Source organism: Miniopterus schreibersii, assembly GCF_964146895.1.
Source record: "Miniopterus schreibersii genome assembly, chromosome: 6".
NCBI lineage: Eukaryota > Metazoa > Chordata > Mammalia > Chiroptera > Miniopteridae > Miniopterus > Miniopterus schreibersii.
In genome coordinates this window covers 83,156,589-83,173,618 of record NC_138107.1, presented here as the reverse complement: position 1 = coordinate 83,173,618, position 17,030 = coordinate 83,156,589, and the positions used below count along the sequence as shown (strand labels likewise).

The 17,030-nt window shown below is 40.7% G+C and overlaps 1 protein-coding gene across 1 annotated transcript; it reads right to left on the bottom strand.

Annotated features, from left to right (window-relative positions):
* Positions 1 to 265: 265 nt before the first annotated feature.
* On the bottom strand, positions 266 to 12,463 carry MYCT1 (MYC target 1). Its single transcript, XM_081140814.1, has 2 exons — positions 12,303 to 12,463; positions 266 to 2,832 (listed from the first exon to the last, which is right to left on the bottom strand). The coding sequence occupies exons 1-2, from the start codon at positions 12,352 to 12,354 to the stop codon at positions 2,324 to 2,326; spliced, it is 561 nt and encodes a 186-aa protein (XP_080996940.1). The 5' UTR covers positions 12,355 to 12,463; the 3' UTR covers positions 266 to 2,323.
* Between the last annotated feature and the right edge of the window lie 4,567 nt (positions 12,464 to 17,030).

Sequence of the window (17,030 nt, the reverse complement as noted above, 5' to 3'; positions counted from 1 at the left end):
TCTACTCCTCCTATCCTCAACTGCAGTCAATACCATTTCAGTTTCAGCCCTCCCACCCTCTGCTCTTACCTAAGCTGGAGCTTACCTATAAAACATTTTTTTGTTGTACACCTGAAACTAATATAATTTTACATGTCAATTATATCTTAATAAGTTTATTCTCTAAAAAAGTTAAGTAATTCTAGAATTACTTTGTTTATCTAGTGAGGTAAGAATCTAAATTAATGTTTTTTAATAAACAACATTTTCCATATGCATTAATTCATTGAAACATCCTGTTCCATTTATTGGTGATGTCACCCTTTTTTTAATACATTTTTTATATAAAATAATGTTTATGTCTTAGGAATAGATAGAGGATGGTCTAGATTGGGTTAAAATGCCAAAGTAAATAGGAGATATTCACAAGTTATTCAACAAATAATCTGTGAATCAAAATTAACATCAGTTTAATTTTATTTCATAATTAATTAAACATTTCAAATAAAAAATACAACTAAAATGGTCTCCAGGTTTTGCTTTAATTTCACATTTCATACATTGCACAGTATTTACAAGGCTCTCATTTTGATTGTTTCATAACTTGGGGAGGGAAGAGACAATTCTCCCAGATGGTTAAATACATCAGAGGATGTCTTTCATTTTCTAATTTATGAGATATAAAACAGCTTTTACTCCCAATATACAATCTGTTTACCTTCTCATGTTGAACAATAAGGATGGCATTTGATAAGCAAGATAGCTTTTTTACTAACTTAATGATCTCTTGAAAACTTATGTGGCTATATGACGACTGCTAAATTTGTTTAAAAAACAACATAGAACAAATTGGTTATCCTATGAGTTCTTTCTCTTTCTTTCTCTCTTTCTGGTATATTGCATTAAAGAGCACCTATCTGTAGACATCATTAAGAATAATTATCCTTGAGGAACAGTAAAAATATAAGCTAAATGCAAATAATAAAGAAAATACTATACACAATATCTTATTATATAAAAATTATTACAGTCTTGAGCCACATTTAGACACACTTAGCTGGGACCATTGCAGAAACTATAATGAGAGTACATTTATCTTCACCAAAAATCTCAATGTTCGTATGAACAAACAGCAACATAAGCTAAATATTCACTGAATCAGAAATAAACCACAGGCCTTTGGAGTAATTATCCAGTGAACTTGTGCTCTTACATGAAAAAAGGACAGCCACAGGCATCTGGTCACTGAAGCTCTCTGGTACCCACATTTGGGGATGTACCTTTCTTTAAGAGAATGGCCGTCCATGGAAATGAACACCTTAAATAACTGGTTGCACCAAGGACTTATGGCATGGTTTAATCCTTGTATAAAGACTCTTCGCAGAGTCTGAGGCTGAAATTCATAGAGATCCAAACGACCCATAATGCCTGATGAATCAGCCCAGGAAGGAGAATTCTTCATGGGTATAACATCTGTTTCAATGAGAGACTTTGTCCCCACTGACCCTACTTATTTGTCTGTGAAGGTACAGGAGAAGGTGCCTACATAAAGTGCTTTTCCAATGACTAGATTTAAACCTAAGAAATAAAATGTATCCCTTAAGAAAAATGTAAGCTCAGTGTTAAAGTTTGTTTTTAGGTTAAATCAATTGTATTTGTGGTGGTTGTTTTTCTAAAAATGTAACTACAACAGTGAAGAAAGTTATCCAAGGATTCTGCCTCAATGATGTGGATAACTATTCTTAGGAAAAGCACAAAAATAAGTGTCCAGATTGAAGTATCCTCTAATACCCACAGCGTTCAGCTTCCTTTGCTTGGTTCCCATACTTTTCATAAGTGAGAGGAATCAAGGAACTTTAGAATCGCCTATGTTCTGCCATTTTGTGCCCATATAATTCATTAAAAATCCAAGATTGTAAAACTGTTCACTTGTTATTCCAAAGAAAATAAAATTAAAATTCCTTAGGCTAGAAAAAATGTTAAGGCACACTGATTTTTTCCCCTGTGTAATCACATTGGACAGTGAATGGGGATCGTAAACCACAAATACCTTGTTTTTATTTGTGGTTCTTTGGTTAGAATCACTACCTTTAATAATCCTCACATTGAATACAAAATACATAAATATAGAACTATTCGGGAAAATATTACTTCTTTGTGAGGCAAGGAAAAACGGCTTCCAAGGAAATGTGCATTGTAATGTCCAACTTGCACGAGCATTTTTAAGTTTGGGAGCTCACTGGTGGTTGGGGCCCTGTCCTCAAAATTCTGGTTAATCTATTTATGACTTCCTTTCAAGAAAAGGCGAGGAAAGAAAGAAACACGTTAAAAGTAGAAGCCCCCTTCAGAAGTCTGGGAACGCCTTTATGATGGACTCGTAGGTGGGCGGTGGCGGTGGCGACAGGCCCACTGGCAGGCTGCTGCTGGACCAGTGGAAGTCGGGGCGGCCCGGGCTGAGAGAAGCGTGGACGGTGGGCGAGGAGGCAGCAGGGAGGGTCATCACGTGGCTGTCCGTTTCCACGGGAAGGGGGGGACTTTGAAGAAATGGGTGGAAAGTCGAAGCCCGGAAGCTGGATTTCCTTGGAAAGGAATTTCCCTGTTCCAGGGAGGCCTGTCGCTGGAAGGTGAGGCTGGCCAGGCTGAGGTTGCTTCTGCGCTCGTAGCCGCTGTGGCGGTAAAACCCAGGCCTGCTGAGGCCCTGAGAGTAGGAGGACCTGGATCGCCGGGCCGAGCTCCAGTGTGAGATGCGGGCGCTGGCTCTTCTCCGAGACAGACAAACGAACAGGGCCCAAATAAACCCTCCAATGACCAGCCCGATTGCGATGGACACTGTGAAGGACGTTAGGAGATCCTCTGAAACAAAGAAACAACAAAAACTCAAACAGGTCGTTTGATTTGTAAGTAGGGGTTCGACTAAAAACACAGGGCAGTAAGTGTGGAGCGATACATAGGATTAAACAGATTTTGGATCAGAGAAAATGGTACTAGGTGGACAGGAATAAATGAAAGCTGTTAGGTTTCCGTTTAGACAAAAGGATGTAAAATAACATTTTATCTGTATCATTTCATGGTGCTTACATCACTCTATCATCTTTAAGAAATAAGTAATAAAAACAGTCTCATTTTTTTAAAAAAGGCCATTATTTAGCTCATAAAATTTTTAGGGTTGCAAATGTAGTCCAACGATTATTTCCATTTGAGTTCCACTAGTAACTAATGTACCAAAAATTGATAAAGAGTTTTGTAATCATTGATTTTCCCTCTTCCCCTGTCTGCTCTCGTCACCCCCACTGATGTCTCACTTCCTGTGCTCATTCTGAGATAGGAAGTGCCGAGTAAGGACCATCTGGTGGGCTGACTGATTTATGTTATATTCCCTGAAATTCTGGACTGTCACTTATATTTATGACTCATTGATGACATGAGCTGTGCAGACTACTGGGCTCTTTCTTGGTCCCAAAGCTCTAGTTGATGTCCTTGTTTTGATAATAAAATTCCTGTTCCCTGAATTTCCATAGAATCTCTGCAACCCATCAGCATCCTTCAATTCACAGAACCTGTGTTTGTTCAGACTTCCTGTTGTGCTGGGAAATGGGGGAGGGCAGAAACCTTATCAAAATGAAAAGCCTACCTTACCGCTTCTCCATGGGAACTAAACACATTATTGAATGAAACTGGGTGCCGGAGCCCCTGCTTTGAATGGAAAGACGCCCTGCCTATTAGAGGCCCCTCCAGCCTTAACCACCCTCACACTTCTCCATTCTCTACCCCATGATCTAACCCACGAGCCATGGTGATTTTCTCACTAACCCAAAGCCTGTCATTCTCTGAAACCCGGTGCTTTCCTGTGTATTTTTTCCGTATATCTCAATACAACTTTTACTGTTCTGTCTGGAAACCTCACTCTTCAAACTCCATTTCAAGTATCGCCTTTTAGAGGGAGACACCTGCATTTCTTTAACAAAAATTAGTCACCGTTAAGTAGAGGAGTAAGCTATTTTATCTCATTGCTTGTTTAAGGATTCTGTATTGAGAGATACATGGACTGGAAATTAACTAAATGGGGTCGTGAGGCTGGGAAAACAAAAGAAGGGGGTTTCAAATGCTTTGACAGTCTTTTCGTGAAGAGGTAGAATCTATTTCCCTACCCCTTGAACCTGGTCTGGCTTTGCAACTTGCTTTGACCAATTGGACTCAATGGAAATGAAGCTGTGCAAGCACAAGTCTCAGGAGGGCTTTCAGCTCCCACCCCCGCCCACTCCCGGGAACCCTGAATTGTCAGCGTATGAACTCACCCCGGCTGGCCTGCCGGATGATGAGGCCCACATGGCCAATTACCCTACAGCCCTGGCCAAGAGCCTGCCAAACTCCAAACATGTAAATGGCATCATTTAGGTAATTCAGACTCTAGTCAACCCAACATATGAGTGTGATACATGAGAGGAGACCAGCAGAAAATGCATTAAGCTGATCTAGGTCCAAACTGCCACCACACAGAATTATGAGCCAAGTAAATGATCATTTTAGGCTACTGTGTTTTAGGATGGATTGTTACACAGCAAAAGCTAACTGATTCAGGGTTCCAAATTCCACTCTATCCCTAACATGTTGTATGATATTTAGGAAATTTGTTTAGACTCATTGATTTTATTATTTTTTAATGGAGTTAGACTTTATGATTGCCAAGGTTTTTCCCCAGTTTATTGTTGTATTCTATCACAATATATAGAAAATCTGTAATTCAGAAATAACAAAATAAACAAATGTTAATGAATACATAAGAATAATAATTGCTCTTTAATTTTAGGATATATTTTGTGTCTTTCCACCTTTTATTGTTACATTTATCTCCTGTGGAAAGACTATATTTTTTATCCCCTACTTTCATAATTATCTTTACAAATATAAAAATCCTCTAAGGCAATTGTTTATATTAAATCTAGGCAATAATTTTTTTATAATAGGAAGATGACTTCTGAATTACAGGATGATTTAGGAAAAATCTGTTAGACCCAGTATTGTTCTTCCAAAATATGTCTCACAAAAATAATATTGAGTCACGGTCTTAAAATGGAGCCTGTTGAGATAAGGATTTCATTGGGTTAGGCTTGATCTGGAAAAAGCAAATAAAGTTAGAACCTAAAGTCAGCCTTACTAGTAATATAGTAAAATTCCAAATTGATATCTAACTATCAGTGCCCCAAATATTTGGAACCTAAAAATAATTTTATAGGAATTCAGAGTTTCCAAGACAATGACAGCAATGTAGATCAGAATTTCCCAACATTTCTTCCAAGAAACAGTAGAAAACAACACATGAACAAATAAAACTGTACAAAACCCATGCCTTCGACATAATTAGAAGACAGTGACATCCAACTTCAAGTTACCGAGAAAATGAACAATGAAAAATACTACAGATGCCAATAAATTATCTCCCATGCTTCCATGGAAAGGAAAAGCAATTCTGGAAAAGCCAAAGATAATGAAAAGGTATTCTGGTCCCTGAGACCACTGCTATAGGAAAGAAACCTTCGAATGTATGCAGGAGCGTGAGGAGGCAGTTTTGGAAAGGCTGCCACAGATCACATCTCCTATAATTGATGCCATTTATGTGAAATGTCCGGAGCAGACAAGACTGTGGAGATGGAGAGGAAACAGTGACTGCCTAGTGCTGGAGGGTGAGACGGGAGGGAGCGGGAGTGACCCCCCTGGGAACAGGTCTCCTTTTGAGGGACAAAATGCTCTCAGATTAGATTGTGCTGATGGTCACACACTCTGTGACAATAATAAAAACCATGTGAATGTGCCATTTAAGTGGGTGAATTATGTCTCAATAAGGCTGTTTCAAAACAACAAAGAAAGAAAAGGAAAGGTGGTGTGTGTGTTTTTGGAAACCACACAATGAAGGAGCAAAGAAAAGTAAGGGGAAAATTTAGGATCCTTTTAGTCAAAAGAAAATTAAAAACAACTAAAGGACATGCATTCCCTCTCCCACCTTCACCCTCTAAATGTAAAAGTGAACCAGTAAAAACATCATTCTTTGCTATTCTGGCCCAATAGTAACAGTCACCATAGTGCCTTCCAGTTCTAGCCTTCTAATATTGAATCTGTTTTTTAGTAAATCTAATCAATGCCTCAAGCTCTGGCCAGTAGTGTTGTGTTAAAATTTAGTAGAGGCCACCATCTAGTGGCCTGGAGCTGAATCGTTCCAGTGTCTGAAAAGCGATTTTTGTCTTAGACAACAGAGTAGAACATGGATCTGTTCACAGAATCCTTTGCAGTTATGAGTGATGAGCTCAGTTGTCACCAAAGCCGGCCATGCTGTTCTCGGTGCCCTCGAGTACGAAGGAGGATGGGTCTGGCAATGAGATGCTGGCAAAAGCTTTTTAGAGGGAATACTATTTAGGGCACAGAAAACAATTAATTACAATCATTTCAACAGAGAAGCACTTTCTATGTGTATCTCATCTGCCAGAAAATCCTCTTTGGTCTGTTTTCACAATACCTCTATATGCAGAAGTCAGGTTCTTACGAGCTACTCTGCCACCTCCCTGGCCCCAGCAACCATCGCCTCTGACCTGGACTGGCGCAGCAGCCTCCCGTCTGGCCTTCCTGCTCCTGTCCCCGCTCCACGCGCCCAACCACGCTCTATTCTCAGTATACGTAGCCACAGTGAGCCTTTCAAAATGCAAGTCAAATCATATCACTCTTCTGTTCTAAACCTTCTATTTCTGAGTAAAAGCAAACTCCTAAAAATGGCCTGTAGATAGAAGCTCCAATCTAATGGTCTCTGCTCCTCTCCGCCGTTCCACTGGCTCATTCAAGTCCATCCACACTGCCCTCTTTGCCACCTGACACGCTCCTGACTGAAGGCCTGCCACTGGTTGTCACTTATCCCTGAAGTTCTTTCCTCGGTTCTCTGCAGGGTTAATTTTAGGTTTTGCTCTTATGTCGTCTTGTTGTGCCTGCCCTCACCACCCTAGATAAATTTTCTCTCCTGCTCACCTCTGAGGTCTCACTGGCCCTCCTGAGTTTCTTGTTTCCTTTTCAGATCTGTGGACACTAGGCTCATGCATTTATACTCTTTAAAAAAAGCAAATGAGATGCATGAATATCATGGGCCATAAGTATAATTACGTTTAAAAGACAGAATAACTTATATCTAGCATGGTTAGAAAAACTTCCTGGAATAAATGATATTCGGGAAGCCTTCTTGTGTGGGCATGAAACAAATAATATCAAAACGTGTGAAATGCACCTAAAGCCACATTTAAAGAAAAGTGTATAGTCTTAGAAGAAGACATTTAATAAAAAAGAAAGGCTGGGAAATCAGTGATTTAAGCTTCCATATCAAGAAGTTAGCAAAAGTCAACTAAATCAACTAAATCAAACATCATAAGTTTCACAAATAATTAAGAGAATACAGAGTTTTATTACACAGATTAAAAGGAAAATGCAAAAAAAGGAAAGAAACAGAGCTATCAAAGCCAAGTGTGGTTTCCAATAATATAATAATAATAATAGATAAATACTGATAGGAAGGACCATGATGAGAGGGGAGAAGGGGGAGAAGGCAGCAGAGAGGGGTGGGGAGGGAAAGAGAGGGGGGCATGGGCTACCATCGGGAGGGCAAGGGCAACGCTGGAGCAGGCTCTGTAGGCGGTGGGAGTGCGGGAAGAGTGCGGGGAAGCTTTTAGGGACCTTTCAGGTATGCGGACTCTAAATGCTGGTTCAAATCCATGCCCTCCCCTCCTGAAACAATTCCCAGTGAGGGCCTGAGGAATGGCCAAGCCTGGGCAACGACTGCAGGGCGCCTGACACGTGGAGGAAAGAAGAGGGCGCACGGGGCCATTTTTCTCTTTTCCAGAAATTCTGGCCTGAGCAGTTTCCAGCCCGAGTTACGTGGGGCACGTGAAACTCCAATGGAAAAGCTGCAGCATTTCCAGTCGGGGGAACCGCAGGACGAGAGGATCCCTGGAGTTTACTTATAAACATTCCTGTGTCCGTGGCTGCCTCCTGAACTCCATCGCAAGTTCCAAACAGCAGGCCCTTGGTCAACCACAACAACAACGCCTGCCCTGAACCGAGGCTTGACCCGCCTTTCAGGAGACAGGCTTTCTGGGTTTTTGTAGCTCAAGTTCTAAAAAATTATTTGCTTGTGATAACAAACTAGGAAAAAGCAAAACACTCTTCTAGGGAAGATAAAAGAATCCGAAAGCCCATTCAAAGTGTTCAGAATACAATGTAGAATTACTTGACACACAAAGAAACAGGAAAATGTGACCCATTCTCAAGAAAAAAAGAAGTCAGCAAAGACACTGAGATGCCCCGGGTGCAGGAATAAGCAACGGCTTCAGAGCAACTAATATCTCTGTTTAGTGATGGGAAGGAAAATGCTCCTAGTGCAAGAAAACGTAGAAAGTATCAGCAAAAAAAAATAGAAACCATAAATAACTAAGCGTACAAAACTAATATGAGAACTAAAGATATTCGTTCAAGAACCAAAGGCACTCTTGCTCCCACACCCTGAGTGTCGTGGCTCCCACTCACCCAGGCCGGGGGAAGGGAGGCCTGAGCCCCCATCTCCCTCGAGCTGAGGGTGCTATGCTCCCGAGCTCAGGCTTGTGCCCGCATTCAGGCTCCACGCAAACCTGCCTCAGGCCCTGCACCCTCCACCGCGGGGCTGTGACTCCCGGGCCTGGCCCACAGCACCTCTCCCCCGGGCCCTGCGCCCCAGCTGTCCTGCCCTAAGGCCTGCGCGTGGCCTATTGTGCAGCAGGCCTGAGGCACTGCCCGCTGGTGCGTGGCTGATGCTGCGGGAAGGAAGGAAGCACGAGCGGCTGGAGAGGCCGCCCTGGGGATCTCCCTGTTCGAACCTTATCTGACCTTCCAGGACATGGTCAAGTCTCTTTATTTCTAGGGAGGGTGTAGGGATCATTTCTGCCATATTTTTGAAAACTCGTATGATCTGTCATTGCCATTTTGCCACGTGGCATCTTGCACCACTCCCCAGAGCAAAGGCGCTTAGGGCACGAGCATGGGCTCTCCAGGGGCAGCCCTCCTGAGACGGGCGCTGCAACTGAAAGTGAACGCAAGCGCCTGAGCCACCGATGCCAGCCACACACAGTGCCAGCCACACACACACAGTGCCAGCCACACACACACAGTGCCAGCCACACACACACACAGTGCCAGCCACATACAGTGCCAGCCACACACACACAGTGCTAGCCACACACACACACAGTGCCAGCCACACACAGTGCCAGCCACACACACACACAGTGCCAGCCACACACACACAGTGCCAGCCACACACACACACAGTGCCAGCCACACACACACACACACAGTGCCAGCCACACACAGTGCCAGCCACAAACACAGTGCCAGCCACACACAGTGCCAGCCACAAACACAGTGCCAGCCACACACAGTGCCAGCCACACACACGCACAGTGCCAGCCACACACAGTGCCAGCCACACACACACAATGCTAGCCACACACACACCATGCTAGCAAAACACACACACAATGCCAGCCAAACACACATACAATGCCAGCCACACACACAATGCCAGCCAAACACACACACAATGCTAGCAAAATATACACACAATGCCAGCCAAACACACAATGCCAGCTAAACACACACACACTGCCAGCCAAACACACACACAGTGACAGCCACACACACACAATGCCAACCAAACACACACACAGTGCTAGCCAAACACACAATGCCAGCCAAACATACACACAATGCCAGCCAAACATACACACAATGCCAGCCAAGTATACACACAATGTTAGCCACACACACACAATGCCAGCCAAAAGAGAAAGGCCACGTGGTAAGAAACAAAGTTTAACCACAACTATGCCTTCTTTAGAACGCCAGGAGCCACGAGGGTAGCCAAGCTCAGGATGCCCCTCGGCTGTCTCACTAGACGAACGCTGGGCGACCTTCCCCAGCTGCCTCGCTGCCTTCCTGGGCGATGTTTACAGCCACAGTTTAAGCAAAGTGAGAAATGCAAGGTTGTGTCTTCCGCTGTGCTGTCCCTCTCAGGATGACTTGGTTGCCCACCTTTGCACTCATTACTTTAATCCTTGCACAACATTTAGTACATTTTTGGGGTGATTACTATGAAAATGTGAGCTGTGCAGATTAGGAATACCCTGCTGTCACTGCCTTATTATTTTTTTTAGCATTCAGTAAAGTAAACCAGGAAAATTATATTTGTGAAACAACTTTTTACGCAGCTTAAGTGTGTTAAGCCTGGGAAACCGATCTGCTTAGTGCACAGCTAGTCTTTCTTTACGTCTCTCAACTGAAAGTGTGAAGCAGCCAGTTGATTTTGGTCAGCCATAGACAGTGCCTGGTGCTGCATTTTACAGGCTTTCAAAATAATACATCTGTAGAGGCAACGATCAAAACAGATACCAATTTAGATACACATAAGGAAGAAAAAAAAAAAGATAGACATCTATGTTTTCAGAAATTTTTATATTTTCTATATTCACATTTACATTTTTTCCATTTTTACACCTAATATTTTTTACTTCAGTAGAAAGAATGTGATCTTTTATATATTTTCCCCAAAACATTGTATCTGCCCAACATGTTTGCCCCGGTTTTGTTGAAGCTTATGGCTATAACACTCCCCTTCCTGGTTTTCACTATTTTCATCTATTTTCCATTGTATGCACAGACTAAGACAAAGAAACGCCAGGGACTGTCTTTGGAACAGTAAGTTTGAATTCCTTCTCAAGCACAGATTTTTATCTTTTTAAAAAAACCTGCCATTTTTAGGATTGGCTAATAGAACTCCAATGAAACATTTGTTCTTCCAGATTCAAGTTTATTTCATGATCGCCATCCATGTTTTAGTCAGTGGATAATGATTTCTATTCCTTAACTAAGCCTGAAATTTAACTTTTATTTGTTGGGGAAAAATAGATTTGGCTTTAACAATTAATTTTTGCATAAGGGTTCCTCTTGAATTCATTTACACAGCTGCCTATTTCTGTGATGATGAGCTTGGTGTGGACACTCTGCCTGTTTCTCAGCGGGTTTTGGACATTCGCTTTCTCTGTACTGCGGACACCTAGCAGTGTTGTGACAAATGTGCACAGTCAGGCGTCTCCGATTCAGGGGCTTTGTGCCTACTGGCATCCCCCGGATAAGCTTCCCCAGCCATGTTTTAGATATGCGAATATAACTTATTTTATTCTTCCAAATTTTGTTATATAATTATAGTAGGATGTTCCCTATTATCTCTCTCTCCTTTATAAACTTGAAGCAAACATAAATGGCTGATGCTAAAAAAGAATTAAAATTCCCTTCATGCAAATGTCTGCGATGGTGGACAGCTAGGGGGTGGCGAAGGCCGGCCGGCCACCGCTGCTCACTCTCACCCCATTGTTCCCAAAATATCCCCTGGCATCAAACAGAAGGTCTGCGGTAGTTCTCTGAGGGGATTAAAAACTTGTTCTGGATTCATAAGTACGGCTATCGCTCTCTCCATAAAGTCCGTTTCTCCTTTAAAGGCTTTTTTCTGGATGTAGCTCAAATTGCCCCCTTTACTTTTACAATTTCCCTGAACCCAAAGTACAAGTCGGTGTTGCGCCTTCGCCCCCGGGCCTCCAGCCTTGAGCAGCGGCCCCCGCCCCCCAACCCTGCTGCGGGGTTCGCCAGCAGCGGCCTCTGGACGCCAGTCCTGTGCCGGGCCTTTGTCTCCTGCCACCGGCTCCCTCTGTAATGCTGTGTGGGCTGCTATGTCTACTGAGCTTTTACTCTTTCAGTTTTCCCTCCAGCTTCATAACATGATTCCTTATTTTATCTGTGTCATCGCACTCCTTAAGTATGGATGTATGGGTTAGATTCACGCTGGAAACTAAAAACGATCACACTGACAATGTGCATTAAAGTGCCCTCTACAGAAACTCCTGCCTTCATTAAGTAGAATCCATAATCCATAACCTTAAAACAAAGCTTCATTTTCCGACAAAATCCACATGATCACAGTCCAAAGAGCAGTGACTGCTGCCTCGCTTCTCACTTTTATTCCTATAATTTTCTAATTATATTTTGTAACACCAGCCAAATCTAGACCTGTTGCCCAGATTCTTCTTCAAAGTCTTAATAGCCCGCTTGAAAGACATTTTCTATGAATATATCTCTTGTAGCCAATCAATGAAAACAATCCGTTTACAGTGAGCAAAATGCCTCAGAGATATCCAATGTTTTGGTCAATAACACAGCACATTTCTCTGCATCCCATTTTAAATTCAAAACAGGTAAAGAAAATATCTTACCCCAAAAGTGTTCTGGCCATGGACTCCCTAAACTTGTTGTGTTATTAGCCATAATATCCACAAGAAGCAGAAGAGAGGAGAGAAAGAGAAGGGAAGAAAAGCCAGTTTGTCCGAAAGAAGCACTTTGATTCTAGGCCTTTGTGGGTCGGCCGGAGAAAAAAAATTTTCACACAACCCCTCATATACTCGTGTTTGCATAAAAGGAAACAAGTGTATCATGTTTCCTGCTTTTATACTCAAATTAGCAACTGTTTGTCTTATCTTGGAATTCCACATGGTGCCCGAGACACAAAACAATTTCCTTCTCGTCATTTCCTCAGCTAACCTACTAAATACCATCCTCTTGGCTGCCTCCAAACTGCTTTTGGGACATGAGGCTTTTTTGTGTGTGTCCTTTCTCCATCTCCTACGGACACGCATTGGAAGGTCCCAAACTCTCGGCTACAGCCCTGGGTTCAATTTATACAGGAGAGAGAAAGCGGCTGCTTTCCAACGTTTAAAAATTATCTTTAGTAAATTACGGAAGGGGCACAACTTCAGAAATCCATATCCTGTTCAGGGACAATTAATTTTTTAATACCTCTTTTTTATAAATCTCAGCTGCTTTTCAAAATTCTTAACACGTCTCATTCTATCTGGTATGTTAATTTTGAAAATGTCTTATTTATTCCGTAAATGTTTATCCAAAATGTAACTTATGTTTGTTAATTACAATTGGCGTTTCAACATGAAAAATGTTTCTACAGTGAAGGAACCTATTTTTAAAAACCGAAACAAAAAATGATAAGAAAATGAAAGAGATGCTCTTTTTATTTGGCAAAGAGCAATTTTTCAATTGTCATGAAAACCACCACAAGTAGGAGAGACAAATGCAAAAGTCAGTTTCAACAGCATTTTAAGGCTATGGCGAGGAGTGCAATGATCACAGTATTTTTTCTCCGGGGAGGGTTCTGAGAGAAGCGATGAGGGGTATTGTGTACGAAGCTATGAAAATAGTTTCACCAAGGAGGAGCAGGTGAGAAGGTGGGAAGGGCGATGTAAGAGGAGAGGGACTATCACCGCTCTCAGGGGTATTCTGGGAATGGCAGAGGTGTGGAAAGGGGGGTTACGGGAGAGATTTACACGGGACTTTTCAGGAGATGACGTTTAGTTAAAATTTCAACTCTTTGCCTACAAGCTTTACTGGTTTAGACTGGACCCTCTGAGCACTGGGAGGTCACTAAGTGGGAGTCGCGGTGACACACGTACTTAGCCACTGCACTAACCGCGGTCACTGAGCTAGTTTCCTCAATCACCGACGAACCCAGCACTAACTCTTGCACAGCTTGCATTCGCCCTGTCACTAGATATGATTTAGTGTAATCGTCTTTGTGAAGTATTCTATTCCTGAATGTCTGTAAGAACGGCTGAAAAGAGTAACGTGAAGCTGATCCCACGTTAATTTTTGCACTCCGAATTCTCTAAACACGAGGTTGTTTCTGCTCATTTTCTTAATTTTTCTGGAGTTATATGAACTGGAAATTACAATATAGACCACCGAAAGGAGAATATTAGAGTGTTATAGAAAATTCAGAGACGTCATCCAGAAAATATGAAGACTCGCCTCTATAATATTCTTGCTGAGGTTTATTTCCATATAATCAAGTATAATAGTCATACTATTGCCTAAGGAAAGCAAAATAAGGGCTCCCATTTTAATAGTTACTTTTCAATATTTCTGGGCAAAATTTATAAAAATATAAAATTAAAAGACCATTATCTTATTTCTAAAAGATATATAATCTGCATAGAATTATATTGAAATACTTATAAAGCTTCCAGAAGCAGTAGGATTCTTCAACGACTATATGCATTTTTAAATCCACATGGTTGTATTATAGACTACCAACTCAATAAATAATAATTTCAGAAATGGATGCATTTTTATTAAGAGTTATATAGAGTGCATTTGCCCTAAAGCAGCAAACCCAATGCGTAGAATGAATGAGTCTGGCTTTCTCAAAACTGCCTTCTGTGCAGAAGCAGAGCTTGCCCCCCTCAGGACTGGGAGGCAGGCTGAGACTTCCTTTTATTGTTTCATGTTTCATCATCTAAATTTTCTCCCAATAAATTTTCACTTTTGCAGATGGTCAGAACCCAGTCAAAATTCTGAAGAAGACTTGTTTTCTGTCCATGTATCACCTAGGAATATTTTTCTTTTCTGTTAAGAGCTTGTTGAGAGCCTGGGTTCTTAACTGTCTATATAATTTGCTGGGTAAGGACTCGTACTGTTTTTTGGCAGAGATCCTTGTAAATGAGTGTTTGTATCTATGTGATTTTTGAGTCCCATGACTTGCAATGCCAAAACAGGAAGGCAATTTTTATCTGTACAGAAATGTAAGGTCTGCGTTTCTACTCTTCCTTATTTCACAAGTTTAGTCTTTAGACCTGGATTCTCTAGTTGTCATAAAACACACTTGGAGGTTTGTTCCTCCCTCATAGTCACAGGACTCATCCCCTCTCTCCATTCAGGTCTCTGTCTCCTCACCAGGCATTCAATATCACCTTGTCTCAAGTGTCCCCCTTAAGCACTCTCTCTCCTCTGACTTTACGCAATATGTATTTTTGCTTTCTTTTTTTTTTTGGCTCTTCCACGAGGAGTTACGTTCTACGAGGATAGGAACGTTATTGATCTTGCTCATATCTGTATCTACAGAGCTAATATAGTTCTCTTAATAACATGTTATTAATAAGTAACACAAAAGGCTCTTAATAAATAGTTATTAAATAAGAAAAGAAAGTAATTCCAAGGCATCTGAAGATGAAAGTATTTTAGACATTCCACATCAGTTTAATTAAAATTGTCACCACTTAAAAACAAAAGTTAAAGAACTGTATTTATAGGCATTTAGTATTTTAAAAGTTTGACTTATTACTTGATACAGAGTCAAACAATACAAGAGAACATTGTCAGACCTAAGTTCAGACTTAAGAGAAGATACATATTTGACTTTAAAGTTTATCTTTATCTTTTAAAACTGTCATGGATTTGTCTTCCTCATAGTAAATTGATCCAAGCAATTTAGTTACACTGAGAGTACTCTCAAAACATACAAAAATTACCCACAAAAAATAAAATTTTAAATCTATTTGAAAAAATCCAGTTTTAAAAAAGTAACTTGAAAGATACATTAAAATGTAAACATATTTAAACATAGCTATGCCTTTTATCTTTGCGTATACATGATGTGAGAGTTGGTCTTCTTACTTTCTCCTTACACTCATTCCCTTTGGTAGAAGGATGACAAGACTAAGAAACGCCCAAAATAGAAAATAGAGGTTATATGTGTGAAAATCTTACTGCTGGGGTGTAAGGTTTTATAAATTGCAGTGGAGATAAAGGTAATTTCCTGGATGTGGGGGTAGTATTTTTTTCTAAGTAAATATGTCTTTGAATGTCTGAGGGAGGCTATGGGAAGTGATTATCAGAGTAGTGGGAGATCTCTGTGAGATGAACAGTGAGAAGAAGAGGTAGAGGCACGGAGTCAGAGGCCAGGACTTGATGTGGTGGAAGAAAAGCAAGAGAGAAGGAGCCAAGAAGCCAGAGAGATCCCAGTCTAGGAAGGATTGAATATGCCTTTGCTGGTTCTGAGATGTGAAAGAGGCCAAGGGCGGTCCTCAGCTGACAGCCAACAAGGAAGCGGGGAGCACAGTCCTACAACCACCAGGAACTGAGTTCAGTCAACAACCTAAATGAGCTTGGAGCAGATTCTCTCCCACAGCCTCCAGTAAGGGATGCAGGTCTGCTGACATATTGATTTAAGTCTTGGAGACCTGGAGCAGAGAAATTTGTTAAATCATACTGTAGCCAGACTACTGACCCACGGAAACAGATTATTTCCAAAGGAACTCAGTTGCTCTAAAAACTGTTCTGTAATGGTAACAGTGGAAAACAGAAAACAATAGAATAATAAGTTTAAAGTACTGGGAGAAAAAATAAACTATCTATAGGCAACGGAGTCTACAGTGAACCGCTCTTTCAAAGATAAAAGTGAGAAACACATTTTCAGAAAAGCAAAAACTGAGTGATTTTATTGTTCTAAGTTAACTACTGAAGAATAAAGGTCAGAAAAAAAAAGGAAAATTATTCTAGAGAGAAAAAATTTGTGTGAAAAAACTGGTCAATCCAAATCTTTATATTATGAAAAAGAGAATAATAAAGTCTAAATTGTTGGAACAAAACTAAAGCCTATAAGAAAATGCAGCTTGTAAGTAAAAAGTACAAAAATGAGCTGATTCAGGTGCCTTAATTGTTCAGAAAAGAGATAAAGATATTGATGTATAGACTGAGAAAAGACTGAAGCTTCCTTAACTTGAAATATAGTATGAATTAAAAACAAATTCATCAAATATTATAATTATTGAAGAAATATTAAAACATTCCCTTTAACAAAACATTTGACCACTATCACCATTTGTATTCAACATCAGACCGCACAGCCTTGCTGGTACAGTGAGAAAAACAAATAAATATACACTGTAAAGGATTGGAAAGATTAAAATGAAACTATAATTTGCTGTAGATTGTATAATCGTCTACATTGTCACAAACAATATAAAATGTACAAAGGAAAGAAGTCATTATTAGCAACAAAATATAGCAAATAAGAAAAAAAATAACAAAAATATACAAGATTTATGTGGAAAATGATAATTTTATTGAGGGACATAAAAGAAAACTTAAAATGT